Source organism: Stenella coeruleoalba (assembly GCF_951394435.1).
Source record: "Stenella coeruleoalba genome assembly, chromosome: 15".
NCBI classification, from domain to species: Eukaryota; Metazoa; Chordata; class Mammalia; order Artiodactyla; family Delphinidae; genus Stenella; species Stenella coeruleoalba.
Genome location: NC_137161.1, coordinates 52,197,217 through 52,212,634, shown reverse-complemented (window position 1 = coordinate 52,212,634; position 15,418 = coordinate 52,197,217). Strand labels below are relative to the sequence as shown.

The following is a 15,418-nucleotide window of genomic DNA, read 5'->3' as shown; positions in this document are numbered from 1 at the left end:
GACGCATGTCTCCTACAAAGATATTTGCTCGTGTGCCTAAAGGCATGTACAGGGCCGTCCGCTGCAGCACGATGGGCTGTGGGGAGTGGAAACGGGAACCTAAACCAAAGCACGTGGCCACCCTGTGGGAAGCCTGAGGCACCATCACAGTGAGGGTGGCCTGGGCCCTCCTGTCCAGTGGGAGGGGCTGTTGCAGAAATGCCTGCCCTCAGTGCCTGAACTTGCTGGTCTGGAGGACACCTCCACATGGCACCGCAGCATGAGAACAGCCCTTCTTTCCCCAGTGCTGAGTCTCTGAGCACGTGCTGGCTGCTCTCCAGGTTTTTCACTGTGCCGTCCCGTGTGTAAAGCCCATGGCTCTTCTCTCAGGGGACATAGCGGAGCACCTCTCCAGCCCTCTTCACGGCGTTCAGTTTGGTGCTTGTGACCAGACGGTCATAATTGTCTCATTTAAAAACTGTATTTTGGGCTTCCCTGGTGGCACAGTGGTTAAGGATCCACCTGCCAATGCAGGGGACACGGGATCGAGCCCTGGTCTGGGAAGATCCCACATACCGCGGAGCAACTAAGCCCATGCGCCACAACTACTGAGCCTGCGCCCTAGAGCCTGCGAGCCACAACTACCAAAGCCTGTGCGCCTAGAGCCTGTGCTCTGCAACAAGAGAAGCCACAACAGTGAGAAGCCCACACACCGCAACGATGAGTAGCCTCTGCTCGCCACAAGTAGAGAAAGCCTGCATGCAGCAATGAAAACTCAGCCAAAAATAAATGTATTTTAAAAAATAACTATTTTCAGAGTGATAAGTCAGAAAAACAAATACCGTATATTAACGCATATATGTGGAACCTAGAAAAATGGTACAGATGAACAGGTTTGCAGTGCAGAATTAGAGACACAGATGTAGAGAACAAACGTATGGACATCAAGGGGGGAAAGCGGTGGGGGCGTGGGGGGATGAATTGGGAGATTGGGATTGACATATACACACTAATATGTGTAAAATAGATAACTAATAAGAACCTGCTATATAAAAAAATAAAATAAAATTCATAAACTATTTTTAGTACAGGTAATTTTGGGGGAAAATGTAAAGACCTAATTTTGAAGGTTTACTCCTATTCATTATGTGAAAATCATAGTGTGTGTAATCATAGTCACAAGGGAAGGGGGAGCTCCCTGCACCAGTGCAGGGTGGCCCTTCTTAGCTGTGTCCTCTCTTTCTGGATTGGAAGCTACCTCATAAGGGGACAAAACTTGCTCAGCAGCGGCATGGGCGGGAGTACAGGGGGGCGAGAACATGAGAATTTTCTTCTGGGCTTCACAAAGAATAGATGAGATGGTCGTAAGTCCTTTGCACATAATTCTCTTTTTCTCAGGATGGTTATCTCAGCTGTGGGAGGTTGAAATAAGGGGATCCAGAGCATAACTAAACAGCTGTGGAAAGTGTGCACGTGTATCAGAGTGTGAAACAATTCTACTTCTCATTTTTATAGCTTTTAAAGTTTTTATTTTTTAATGGGGTCTTTATTTCATTGCCATTGTTTTTTTTAATCACTTTTATTGAGGTATAATTTATATACCAAAAAAACTCCGCCATTGGTATGTTTATTGCAGAGAAACTAAATTTTAAAAGCCTAAATTTTGCAGATATTTCTTAACCTCAGTAAGGAATCTTCTAAAATCCTATCATCTGTAGTCACTGTTAACCTTTTGCAGCTTTCCTGTCTAGTCTTTTATCCCCATATGCACAGAGTTTTTCTGTGCTGTGACTGTATTGTATTTATATGCTGTGTAACTCCTGGCCCATCCCTGGGAGAGGGAGGGTACAGAGGGGCAGGGCGGAGGAGCCCACCAGCAGTGGTGCTGGGCAGGTCAGCGTCGTGGAACAGTGTCCCTTGCCGCCCAGTATTGGAATGCTCACAGAGTGAGGTAGCCCTTGGCTGCCTGCTAGCTTAGCTGTCTCAGACTCTGCACCAGGACTCTCATCAGAGCTGGGCAGGAAGGGGCATTTGTGCCATCCTGTCTCTGAGGCTGTGCCAGCCCTGCCTTCCATGGAAAGCAGTGGCAGTGTCCCCATTTCTGTTAAGAGTTCTTCAAGTTCTTCCAGCCTTGGGGCACAGGTGTGTGGGCGCAGCCAGGGCCAGATCTCTGTCTCACTAGGGGCTGGGCATGTGGGGCAGGAGGCAGGATGGACCCAGTGCGGCTCCCTCGTGCCTGCTCCCCTGCTTCACCCCAGAGCCCATCTTCCTTCAGATTTGGGTCCACCTTTGTGTCTCTTCTGCCCCTTACAGTTAGAAAAAGATGGAAATATTGGGCATTCGACAGCAGTTTTCAGTGCGTGGAATGCCTGAGATTCCAGGGTCCACCTTTCTTTTATAAAATGCTTATTACCTCATAGGACACATTAGATCCCTTCTGTATTTGGAGAATGTTACTCCTTAAAATACCAGACTACACTGAAAGAGGTGGATTCTGTGACCTCAACTCTCCCGAAGTCCTCTCATCTGCTTGTGCTGGACTTTGCAGGACTGCAGACCACACGGTTGGGAAACCACTTGGAAGACCGAGTCAACAAGTTTTTGCGGCGACAGAATCATCCTGAAGCCGGGGAGGTGTTTGTCCGCGTAGTGGCCAGCTCAGACAAGACGGTGGAAGTCAAGCCCGGGATGAAGTCACGGTTTGTGTGCAGACGTTCCAGTGGGCACCCCATGTGGTTAACCAGAGCCTAGCTTTCTGGCAAAGCTTTAGAGTTTGCATAATTTGAAAGCTTTTCATCAGTTAGCATGTAGCCACCCTTCTGTCAGTATCCCACATTCATCAGGGGAGGTGGAATTCCTTTTTGAGTGAAGCAGTGTCACAAAGAATGGGGCCAAGACTCCGAGCTGCCTGGGCCAGTGGTCAGAAGGGGCGACCTCGCCTCCAGCTTCTCTGCACTGAGCGGGTTTACGGCAGCAGGTCTCGTCTGTAAAGCACTTTGTAAATGGTAGTGATGCATGCAAACATCAGGCTCTTTTATTTCAGGTTTGTGGATTCTGGGGAAATGTCTGAATCTTTCCCGTATCGAACCAAAGCACTCTTTGCCTTTGAGGAAATTGATGGAGTGGACGTGTGCTTCTTTGGGATGCACGTCCAAGAGTATGGCTCTGATTGCCCCCCTCCAAACACAAGGTAATCCTCTAGCTCCTTTGGGGTGCGTGTCACGTGTTGTGCTAGCGACCAAGGCTCTAAACATCTTAGAGAACTACTAGTTAGTTTCGTTAGTTCGTTTTCTGCTAAGCCAGTGGGAAGTGAAGAGTTTTGATGATTGTAGAGTGCTTTGTGTTGTAAGCACACATGGGTTTTGATCCTGGTCTTGCTGTTGCCCCTGTCTTACCTGGGGCAGGTAAACCTATGGAGAAGGGGGTGGGGACTGCTGCACAGGCCAGGCTTCTCTTCACCTATGAAAATGTCACACCTCTCCTGAGAGTTATTTCATGTTCAGTCAAGAATCTGGGTGAGAAGGAATTAGAAGTGGCTTTTCCTAATTTGCCCTGATCTCTCCACGGTTCCCCATGGTGAGTGATGGCATTGCTTCTTAGTTCAGTGATGAAATTGAATTCTATTTTATTGATTGGTAGCAGAGCTTGGTGATGGCAGATTTCTTATGTCCTGTTTGTGGCCACTGTAAATGCTATCAAAACAGAATTTATTTCTGGAGCTTTTTTTAGATGCTGGTGTTTGGTTTCAAGTTTGGGAGATAACCTGAACTTTCAATTAATTTCTTTTTCACCCTGCCCCCCAGGCGTGTGTACATATCTTATCTGGACAGTATTCATTTCTTCCGACCGAGATGCCTCCGAACAGCTGTTTACCATGAGATCCTTATTGGATATTTAGAGTACGTGAAGAAATTGGGGTGAGTTTAATTCAAATTATTCAGAACTAATAAAAACTCCATTTTTAATTTTCACTGTGTATTTTGTGAAATAGCACAAGTATTTCTTAAGGTTTTTTGTGTTTCTATTTTGATGTCCTTAAATGGATTCAGGGGTCTCCAGAGCACCCTTCCAGCCAGATGTTCTGTTGGGCCACTTGGGTCTGGGGCTCCCAGCACAGCTCATGTGCTTTCCCTGCCTCCTGTGTTTTTCTCACATTCTAGTCTGTTTTTTTAAAACTTTATTGAGGCATATTTTATGTATCATACAATTCACCTACTTCAGGTGTACATTCAGTGATTTTTAGTAACTTTATCAAGTAATGCAGCTGTCACGGTAAATCAGTTTCAGAACATTCTCATCCCCCCAACCCCCGTTAAGATCCCTGCACCCATTTGCTGTTCATCCCTTTTGGACCCCTGCCCCCAGTGACTACTAATCTCCTTTTTGTCTCCATAACTGTGCCTTTTCTGGACGGTTCATAGAAGCGGAATCCTACCAGATGTGGTCTCTTGTGTCTGACTTCCTTTCCTGTCTCTCTTCTTATGTTCTAGATCACATTTCTTTCCCAAATTTGGAAAAGAGATGTTTGATTGAAGTGTCTTGAGCAGAATGAATGAGATCTATTTTGTCTTTAACCCCTTAGAAAGAAATACTCAACTTCCTTTCCAATGTGCAGGAGAAAGTAGATAGGAAATTCAGTGCATCCACCCTGGGGACAAGCCGTCTGATACGCCTCACGCGTTGCCGTCTTCCCAGGCTCTCTCCTGTGTCACAGGTTCCCTTGCAGCCTTAGCCCCTGCCTGACATGCACACCGAAGAGGGAGGTACCGTTGGGCCAATTTCCAGCCTGCGTTTGCACTCTGTAGAGATTTGGCTTTACCCTAACCCCCTTCCCCAGCACAATGGTTTGGAACCTCTCTTAGGCCTCTCACATGTTCTGCCAGAAGCATTTTGTAATTTCTTTTTTGTTGTTTTTCTTCATAGTTATTTCTGTCCTTGCTTTGGTCCGTGTTCCTCAGCTGTTACTCCTCAAAGGCAGGGATGATTTCGCTCACTGCTTCCGTCTGAATTGTGTGTATGTCCTGCAGGTATGTAACAGGACACATCTGGGCCTGTCCCCCAAGTGAAGGAGACGACTACATCTTCCATTGCCACCCCCCAGATCAAAAAATCCCCAAGCCAAAGCGCCTGCAGGAGTGGTACAAGAAGATGCTGGACAAGGCCTTTGCCGAGCGCATCATCCATGACTATAAGGTGCCCACACTGCGGGGGCAGGCGGGGGGGCTCCTCACCACTGACTCCCACATCTTCACGTGTCTCCCTCTGTGCTCACATGTGTTAGAATTATATCTACTTATGATTATTGGAAAGCAAAAATTTAAATTTTTTAAAATCATAAACTAAGAAGCAACTTCTCCGCTGTCTGTCAAGATTTGCAGTCGGCAGTCCAAGAGAAGTGGTGGTAGATCTTGTGAAACCATGCGCCTCAGGAGTGTGCGGTCCCCTCTCCATGTCGTGGCCCCAAGCCCCCTCCCCAGAGTGTCACCCAGCCCCCCTCGTCTCACCGCTGTGCTTGTTCACTTTCCAGGACATTTTCAAACAAGCAACTGAAGACAGGCTCACCAGTGCCAAGGAACTGCCCTATTTCGAGGGTGACTTCTGGCCTAACGTGTTGGAGGAGAGCATTAAGGAGCTGGAACAGGAGGAAGAAGAGAGGAAGAAGGAGGAGAGCACCGCGGCCAGTGAGACCCCGGAGGTAAAGCCCAAGGGCCCCAGTGCATGTGCTAAAGGCTGCGCTCCAGCAGGTCAGGGAGTGAGTGTGGGCTGCTCGTTTCTCAAGACATGGCCTTCTTTGTCTGTGGTGGTGTTTTCATACATAACCTCACTGTGTTACCGCCCACCACAGGGCAGGCCTGGGCCTGGGGGCACAGCCCACACTGGGTGCTGGGCGAACTGGAGACACATCACCTACTAGGTGGACAGAGGGGCTTGCTCTGGCATCTCTGGGCAGGACAGCGGGGCCGAGACACAGCAAGATGAGAGAGGAGGGCACCCTGCCAGGGAGCCCAGAAGAGGTGCCGGAGATAGAGATGGAGACGGGTGTCATGATCAGGAACCAGTCAGTTCACTTTAGAAATGACTTGAGGAGGAGACTCTTGTTTGCCAGGCCACATTCACTCTCCTTGTTGTAAACTGCCCCCCACTCTTCACTGGGTGTTCATGCGTCTGTGCACTCACTCTGGTCACTGAGCCCCCGCCATGTGCGGGCACCATCCTGAGGGGTGCAGTGGGAACTAAAGAGGTCTCCATCCCTGCCCTCAAGGGGTGTGTGTCCTAGTGTGTGGTGCATGCTGAGATGGTGTAGAACAGACACAAGGGAAGAGGGCAGATGCAGCACCTTTGGGAGGGCCTGTCTGGGGAGGTGGCATCTGAGCAGAGACTGACTGGTGAGAGGAACCCAGAAGATCCCGGCGGAGGAGCCTCCAGCAGAAGGAGGAGGGTGTCAGAGTCCGAGTCGGGAGCGAGTGTGCTGTGTTTCACATGTTCAAGTAAGAGATGATGGTGGTTTAGTTGGATGCGTAGCTGTCGGCAGTGAGCAGCGTATGATGTGTTTTGAGAGTAACAACCTCAGAACTTAGGGCGCATCTTTGTGGTGTATGAGGAAGATCCTGGATCGAGGCTGCCTGCTGGGTCTGGGGCCTTAGAATTGAGTCAGTGTTGCTGCGTCTCCCTGAAGGGGAGAAGGAAGGGAGAGCACACTTGGGGGAAGAAGTCAAGAATTGGCTGCAGATGTGTTAATCTCGAGATGCCTGTTACCACCCGTGCAGGCCTGGGGCCCCCAGGAGGGCTTGGGGCTGCATGTGGAGCCAGCATCCAGAGCCAGGGGTCTAGGGTGGAACGCCTGCATGGGCTACTTCGTGCCAGGCAGCATGTGCTTTTTAGGGTGTGTCCTTTTTGTAAGACAGCATCCCTAGCCCCTTCCAAAATGGAGAAAGTGTGGGTGAGGATGTGACAAGTACTCATGTCACAGGTGGGTCCCGAGGAGAGGTCGAGGGCTGTGGTCATCGTTCTCTGCCTGCCTTTTGCTGGACCTCCCTGGAGGCATCCCCTGGAACATTGGGTGATTTAGGGGTGGAGATGCTGCTCCTCAGGGACTGGAGAGATGCCGGCAGGTCCCTCCCTCAAGCTGACCTGGAAGGGTGGGCTGGATTTCAGTGGGAACTTGGAGTGCCTGTGGGAGGAAGACCACAGCCGATTAATGAACCCAGATTCCTCTGCCTCTGCCGGACGGACACCCAGGCACAGGAGGTGGCCTGAGTCAGCACTGGCATCCAAGGCTCAGGGGGTGCTGGGAGGAGAGTCTGTACTGCCGGCCGAGCTGCCACAGAGGGGCTCTGAGGGGAACACAGCCCTGGCTGTGTGCCCGTCGAGGAGGAGTGCCTGCCTCCAGCCAGTAGAAAACATAGGACCAGGAGAAACGGCCTCCACCCCCTCCATGGTTAGATCCAACTAGCATCCCAGGTGTATTCTTCCCTCCAGCCTCCACGTGATGTGCGGCTGTTGTGGCACAGGCAGTGCTTGCTTTATGTTTGTCACCACTGTACCCATTCGGTCCTGGCCAAGTCCGGGCCCTGCTTCCATACTCATCTCCTTCCCCTTAGCAGTTTCCTCTGAAGGCAGCAGTGTTGACAGCCACTCACACGGCCTGCGCAGGCAGGTAGGGGTCTGCTCGGTGGTCGCCTGCCTCAGCCCCAGCTCCCTGGAGCCCCCGCAGCAGGAACTGGTGGCCTCCCTGCTGGAAATTGGAGCAGGATGCTAGGCAGGGCCGACAGCTCTGAGTCTTATTGCAGGGCAGCCAGGGCGACAGCAAGAACGCCAAGAAAAAGAACAACAAGAAAACCAACAAGAATAAAAGCAGCATCAGCCGAGCCAACAAGAAAAAGCCCAGCATGCCCAACGTGTCCAACGACTTGTCCCAGAAGCTCTATGCCACGATGGAGAAGCACAAAGAGGTGGGGGTGGGTGGGGTGGGGTGGGGGCGGACCAAGTGCAGGGGGAGGAGGCCTGGCCTGGCAACACCACACTGCTTGTCACCACTGCTTGTCACCAACGCAGTTCAGCCCTGGGGACAGCAGGAGTCGGCTCGGTCCTTCTCTCTGCGGGGCTGACGCTGCTCCTCCCTGCCGTCCCCCAGGTCTTCTTTGTGATCCACCTCCACGCTGGGCCTGTCATCAACACGCTGCCCCCCATCGTCGACCCCGACCCCCTGCTCAGCTGTGACCTCATGGACGGGCGGGACGCCTTCCTCACGCTGGCCCGGGACAAGCATTGGGAGTTCTCCTCCCTGCGGCGCTCCAAGTGGTCCACGCTGTGCATGCTGGTGGAGCTGCACACCCAGGGCCAGGACCGCTTCGTCTACACCTGCAATGAGTGCAAGCACCATGTGGAGACGCGCTGGCACTGCACCGTGTGCGAGGTGAGCGCGGGGCACCTGCCCGCGCAGGGCTGCCGGTAGAGCTGGCGAGGCCCACGGCGCTCTCGGGCTGTGCGTGTGTATTTCAGGGCAACTGTTAAACAGTTGGCGTTTTCTGGGGAGAAAATGACCGATGAATGCTCATCTGTCCACTCCACTAGTCCACTGTTGGTTTTGAGATTGTGTTTTGGGGTTCACGAATGAGAGGGTTTCTCTCGATGTTGGTGGGGTTCCTGCCCTGTGCCTGTTATGGGGCTTAGCGCCAGCGATCCAGGGCAAGAAGCAGCCAGTGTCTGCTCACGAGGCAGCCTGGTCCCAACCTGGTCCCAGTGGCATGTGTCTGGGGTGTTGGGGGGAGCTGGTCTTCAGGGGATGGAGGGAAGCCAGTGAGCTTCCCTGGGAGACAACATTTGTGCTGGCCTTTCCAGGATGCGGAGATGATCACAAGGCACTTTGTTATTTTATTTGTTGTGTTTCGTTAACACCAGCTCTGTGTCAGGCACACGCATAGGCCTCTCGGTGCAGGGTGGGAGTGCAGAGAGAAGAGAGCACGGCAGTGCTTTGGTCCATTGGGATTCTGACTGGTTCCTCTTCTGGTGTTCCCAGTCTACTTGCCAAGAGGTTGGGATTTCCTGCTGTTGTCAGGCTGGGTCCCTTTGGTCAGGGGTCTTAAGCCCCTCCTCTCTTGTCCTGGTGGATCCCGTGGTCAAACCACACTGGCACCCCCTCTGCAGGGGTCTCGGCCTGTCCCTGGCACAGACGGGTCACTTGCACGGGGTGTCACATGCTCTGCCTCCCCCCGCAGATAGTCAGACTCCTCTCCTGCCCAGTCCTCACCTTGCTGGTGTCAACGCCTAGATAGTCCCCATAGTTGAGTGCTCCACAACAGCAGCTCTGTGCTCTCTGGGGGCAGAGGGGGCCTCTATAATGCCCTCATCTCTCTGCCACTCTCTCCAGCTTTCTTTTGTCCTCTCTCTTATTTCCCACTGTGGGGATTTTCACATCCTTGCTGTGAGAAGGTTAGCAGTCCTGGTCACAGGGCTCATCCTCCAGATCTAGTGCTTTGTGGTCTCTGTCTCCAGGTGCAGCTTTTAGAAACCTGGGGAGGGGGCATTATGTTGCCATGGTGCGAGCCCAGGGCCTTCCTCCTGGTGAAGGCCTCTCAGCCCCAGTGCCCGCCCACCGGCTGCCCAGCAGAGCTCTGGGGATGCACCGAGGGCACCCACAGCAGCCCCAGAGCGTAGGGGCCCCAGCCTCGGGGTGCTCACGAAGCCACACACGCTGTGAGCTAGCAGGTTGGGAGAAGGCAGAGGGGCCCCCAGAAGAGGGCAAGTAGGTGGACCGGTGGTCTCTGGAATTTCTGGGCTGTGGAGTGTTCCTGGGAGTGAAGGTTCTGGGGAGCAGACATGTTTGGCATCCGTGAGCCTCGTGGGGATGGGGGGGGAGCTGGTGGTCAGGGCCGCATGCTGATGCTGGCTTGTCCCTTGTCCTCACCCGCAGGACTACGACCTCTGCATCAACTGCTACAACACGAAGAGCCACACCCACAAGATGGTGAAGTGGGGGCTGGGCCTGGACGACGAGGGCAGCAGCCAGGGTGAACCACAGTCCAAGAGCCCCCAGGAGTCACGGCGCCTGAGCATCCAGCGCTGCATCCAGTCCCTGGTGCACGCCTGTCAGTGCCGCAACGCCAACTGCTCACTGCCGTCCTGCCAGAAGATGAAGCGGGTGGTGCAGCACACCAAGGGTTGCAAACGCAAGACCAACGGCGGCTGCCCAGTGTGCAAGCAGCTCATTGCCCTCTGCTGCTACCACGCCAAACACTGCCAAGAAAACAAGTGCCCCGTGCCCTTCTGCCTCAACATCAAACACAAGCTCCGCCAGCAGCAGATCCAGCACCGCCTGCAGCAGGCCCAGCTCATGCGCCGGCGGATGGCCACCATGAACACCCGCAACGTGCCTCAGCAGAGCCTGCCTTCCCCTACCTCAGCACCACCCGGGACCCCCACGCAGCAGCCCAGCACGCCCCAGACGCCACAGCCCCCCGCCCAGCCGCAGCCCTCGCCCGTGAACATGTCACCAGCCGGCTTCCCCAGTGTGGCCCGGACTCAGCCCCCCACAACGGTATCCACCGGGAAGCCCACCAACCAGGTGCCAGCCCCACCGCCCCCCGCCCAGCCCCCACCCGCGGCAGTGGAGGCGGCCCGGCAGATCGAGCGGGAGGCCCAGCAGCAGCAGCACCTGTACCGGGTGAACATCAACAACGGCATGCCCCCAGGGCGCACGGGCATGGTGACCCCGGTGAGCCAGATGGCCCCTGTGGGCCTGAATGTGCCCCGACCCAACCAGGTCAGCGGGCCCGTTGTGCCCAACCTGCCACCTGGGCAGTGGCAGCAGGCGCCCATCCCCCAGCAGCAGCCGATGCCAGGCATGCCGAGACCCGTGATGTCCATGCAGGCCCAGCCGGCCGTGGCCGGGCCACGGATGCCCAGCGTGCAACCGCCCCGGAGCATCTCGCCCGGCGCCCTGCAGGACCTGCTTCGGACCCTGAAGTCCCCCAGCTCCCCACAGCAGCAGCAGCAGGTGCTCAACATCCTCAAGTCCAATCCTCAGCTGATGGCAGCTTTCATTAAACAACGCACGGCCAAGTACGTGGCCAGTCAGCCCGGCCTGCAGCCCCAACCTGGCCTGCAGCCTCAGCCCGGCCTGCAGCCCCAGCCCGGCCTGCACCAGCAGCCCAGCCTGCAGAACCTGAATGCCATGCAAGCCGGCGGCCCACGGCCCGGTGTGCCTCCTCAGCAGCCGGCGATGGGCGGCCTGAACCCCCAGGGCCAGGCCCTGAACATCATGAACCCGGGGCACAACCCCAGCATGGCAAGTATGAACCCACAGTACAGAGAGATGCTGCGAAGGCAGCTCCTGCAGCAGCAGCAGCAGCAGCAGCAGCAACAGCAGCAGCAGCAGCAGCAGCAGGGCAGTGCCGGCATGGCCGGGGGCATGGCGGGGCATGGCCAGTTCCAGCAGCCTCAGGGACCCGGAGGCTACCCCGCGGCCATGCAACAGCAGCGGATGCAGCAGCACCTCCCTATCCAGGGCAGCTCCATGGGCCAGATGGCAGCCCAGATGGGACAGCTCAGCCAGATGGGGCAGCCTGGGCTGGGCTCAGACAGCACGCCCAACATCCAGCAGGCCCTGCAACAGCGGATTCTGCAGCAGCAGCAGATGAAGCAGCAGATCGGGTCCCCGGGCCAGCCGAACCCCATGAGCCCCCAGCAGCACATGCTCTCAGGACAGCCGCAGGCCTCGCACCTCCCCGGCCAGCAGATGGCCACGTCCCTCAGTAGCCAGGTGCGGTCTCCGGCCCCTGTCCAGTCTCCACGGCCCCAGTCCCAGCCTCCACATTCCAGCCCGTCGCCACGGATACAGCCCCAGCCTTCACCACACCACGTCTCGCCCCAGACTGGTTCCCCCCACCCAGGACTCGCAGTCACCATGGCCAGCTCCATAGATCAGGGACACTTGGGGAACCCCGAACAGAGTGCAATGCTCCCCCAGCTGAACACCCCCAACAGGAGTGCGTTGTCCAATGAGCTGTCCCTGGTCGGCGACACCACGGGAGACACCCTAGAAAAGTTTGTGGAGGGTTTGTAGCATTGTGAGAGCATCACTTGTTTTTTTTTCCCTTTCATGTTCTTGGACCTTTTGTACTGAAATCCAGGCATCTGGGCTCTTTTTATTCCTAGATGGAACTGCTACTTCCAAGCCGTGGAAGGGTAGATTGCTGTTTAAAGAAACAATACAAAGAATATATTTTTTTGTTAAAAACCAGTTGATTTAAATATCTGGTCTCTCTCTCTCTTTTTTTTTTCGTTTTTTGTTTTTTGTTTTGGGGGGAGGGGGGTTTTGTTTGGATTCTTTTTGTCGTCATTGCTGGTGACTCATGCCTTTTTTTAACGGGAAAAACAAGTTCATTATATTCATATTTTTTATTTGTATTTTCAAGACTTTAAACATTTATGTTTAAAAGTGAGAAGAAAAATAATATTCAGAAACTGATTCCTGAAATAATGCAAGCTTATAATGTATCCCGATAACTTTCTGACGTTGCGGGAAGATTTTTTCTATAGTGAACTCTGTGGGCGTCTCCAAGTATTACCCCTGGATGATAGGAATTGGCTCCTGAGCGCACACACGTACACACCCACACACACATCTATCTATACATACTGGCTTAAGCCAGACTCTTGTCTTGCAGATGTAGAAATTGTTGCTTTGTTTCTCTGATAAAACTGGTTTTAGACAAAAAATAGGGATGATCACTCTCTTAGACCATGCTAATGTTAATAGAGAAGAAGCATTCTTTTCTTTCTTCTATGTGAAACTTGAAATGAGGAAAAGCAATTCTAGTGTAAATCATGCAAGCGCTATAATTACTATAAATAAGAAAATTCAAGAAGATTCAATCACTGTATAGAATGGTAAAGTACCAACTCATTTCTTATATCATATTGTTAAATAAACTGTGTGCAACAGACAAAAAGGGTGGTCCTTGAATTCATGTACATGGTGTTAACACTTCGTGTTCCAGCTCTTTTGTTATGAAAATGCTGTTTTCAACATTGTATTTGGACTATGCATGTGTTTTTTTTCCCCCATTGTATATAAAGTACCGCTTAAAATTGATATAAATTACTGAAGTTTTTAACATGTATTCTGTTCTTTAAGATCCCTGTAAGAATGTTTAAGGTTTTTATTTATTTATATATATTTTTGGAGTCTGTTCTTTGTAAGACATGATTCTGATTGTTTGCTCACAGAGGAGAGGTGGGGGCCGCGGTCCTGTTGGCTGGGGCGGGGGGTGGGGGTGGCAGCTGAGCTCAGCCAAGGCCTGGAGGGCCCTCCTTTGGTGCTCATGGAAGAACCTCACCCAGAGCCGGGGACACAAGTGGCCCTGAAACAGCACTTTGTCGCCTGTCCACACTCCCCATCTTAGCCACCCCCACCCCATCCCTGCTCCTACATGCCAATCCCAGAATTGATGCAAAGGGTGTTCCGGGGACTAGAGGGGGTTCCTGGCCTGCCCCCAAATCCTGGTTCAGTGAGGGAGGATGCTGCCACGGCCTCTGACGCTGGGCTGGGCAGATGCAGCTCCAGCCCTGCCTTCTCCAACTTTCTCTAGAAACAGCGAGGTGCTGCCCTGGGGGCCGCTGGGGGAACGATGTGGAACACTGGCCACCAGCCCTGCTGGGATGAGAAGAGGCCTCCAGCTTCGAGCAACACCTGTACTCGGCCACCTGGTCCACCCCTCCTCTCTGAGTCCAATTCCAGGGGCCCTTAACTGAGGGGGTGACACTCGAGGTCCTGAATGCTATAACAATGACATCTATGAGGAAGACCACCGCCAGGAGAGCTGACATTCATTCTTTGGTCTGTGCACCCCCTCCCAGGGCACAGGCAAGTGGAGTCCTGTTTCATTCCCCTGTCCCCCAACCAAGGGTGGTCTCAACCGAGGGGTTGTGATGTCAGGCTTAGAAATGACAGCCCAAATAGCTTTCCTTTTGACCCTGTATTCACAGAAATCTTTTCAAAACACTTGAACTGGGAATTTAAATTTGAGGAAACTCTAAGAAATTAGTTGTAACACAGGGCTTCGAATCTTGTTCTAATGTTGTAGATTTAGCCAGGTAAGACTAAGACCACCGTCTCACCACCAACCAACCCCCATCCCTACCCATCCCCAAAGGGAAGCGGGGTCAGGCCCTCCATGGCCACATGCCATCCTCACTTAACGTGCTCAAGTCCCACGTCCGTGACCCTTTTCCCGGTCGCCTTCTGCACTGATGGGAAAGCCCTGGACTGAGTCTGTTCAGACAAGAAGTGTGAGCTGTCTGGGCCCTGGAGAAGCAGCTCCAGGTCCACACTTCGGATGTGCAGCCCTTTTAACCTGGCCAATGGGGAGTCTCTTTCAGGTCATCCCAGAATCCAAAAGTGTGCCAACCTCATCCTCTTGGAGTCCCATGCAATCTTGTTGCCAAAGGATGCAGCCAAGGGTGTGGGCTGGATGCTAACCTGGCACTTGATGTAAGGAAGTTTCTGTGAGAGCTGGAAAGCCCCGACGCGGTGTCTCACATGCTGTCTACTTAGGAGGAGAAAAAAGTCCTATATTTGTGATTAAAAAGAGGAAACTTCTGGGGCTTCCCTTGTGGTGCAGTGGTTGAGAATCCACCTGCCAATGCAGGGGACACGGGTTCAAGCCCTGGTCTCGGAAGATCCTACATGCCGCAGAGCAGCTAAGCCCGTGTGCCACAACTACTGAGCCCACGTGCTACAACTACTGAAGCCCACACACCTAGAGCCTGTGCTCCACAACAAGAGAAGCCACCACAATGAGAAGCCCACACACTGCAACAAAGAGTAGCCCCCACTCACCACAACTAGAGAAAGCCTGTGTGCAGCAACGAAGACCCAATGCAGCCAAAAATAAATAAAATTTAAATATTTTTTTAAAAATTAAAAAAAGAAGAATCCGCCTGCCAACGCAGGGGACACAGTTTCAAGCCCTGGTCCGGGAAGATCCCACATGCTGCGAAGCAGCTAAGCCCAGGTGCCGCAACTACTGAGCCTGCGCTCTAGAGCCCGCGAGCCACAACTACTGAGCCCACGTGCCTAGAGCCCATGCTCCACAACAAAAAGAAGCCACCACAGTGAGAAGCCTGCGCACCACAACGAAGAGTAGCTCCCGCTCACCACAGCTAGAGAAAGCCCACGTGCAGCAACGAAGACCCAACGCAGCCAAAAATAAAAAAATAAACATTTAAAAAAAGGCAACTTCTGCCATGAATAAAGTTGCCTGAAATTCTGGGGGACAAAAAAGAGGAAATTTGAAATATGCTGGTGTTTATAATAAAAGCTGGTAAAACTGCTTGGATTCAAAGATGGTTCCAGTTGGCTAACAACCCGTAGAATTAGCCTAGCAGCCAGTCATAAGATAAAGGGGTTCAGCTGATTTTGTCTGGTGCACGTGTT

The 15,418-nt window shown here is 53.0% G+C and overlaps 1 protein-coding gene across 3 annotated transcripts in view; it reads left to right on the top strand.

Annotated features, from left to right (window-relative positions):
* CREBBP (CREB binding lysine acetyltransferase) overlaps positions 1-13,161 on the top strand; it is a 131,804-nt gene extending 118,643 nt beyond the window's left edge. For all 3 annotated transcript variants that reach the window (XM_079944329.1, XM_079944328.1, XM_079944327.1), the window contains 8 exons: positions 2,528-2,678; positions 3,023-3,169; positions 3,783-3,896; positions 5,007-5,172; positions 5,507-5,674; positions 7,770-7,931; positions 8,114-8,395; positions 9,893-13,161. In XM_079944329.1, the coding sequence (XP_079800455.1) occupies positions 2,528-2,678; positions 3,023-3,169; positions 3,783-3,896; positions 5,007-5,172; positions 5,507-5,674; positions 7,770-7,931; positions 8,114-8,395; positions 9,893-12,043 (3,341 nt within the window). In that variant the 3' untranslated portion in view covers positions 12,044-13,161. The remainder of the gene's footprint in view (positions 1-2,527; positions 2,679-3,022; positions 3,170-3,782; positions 3,897-5,006; positions 5,173-5,506; positions 5,675-7,769; positions 7,932-8,113; positions 8,396-9,892) is intronic.
* The last annotated feature ends 2,257 nt before the right edge of the window (positions 13,162-15,418 follow it).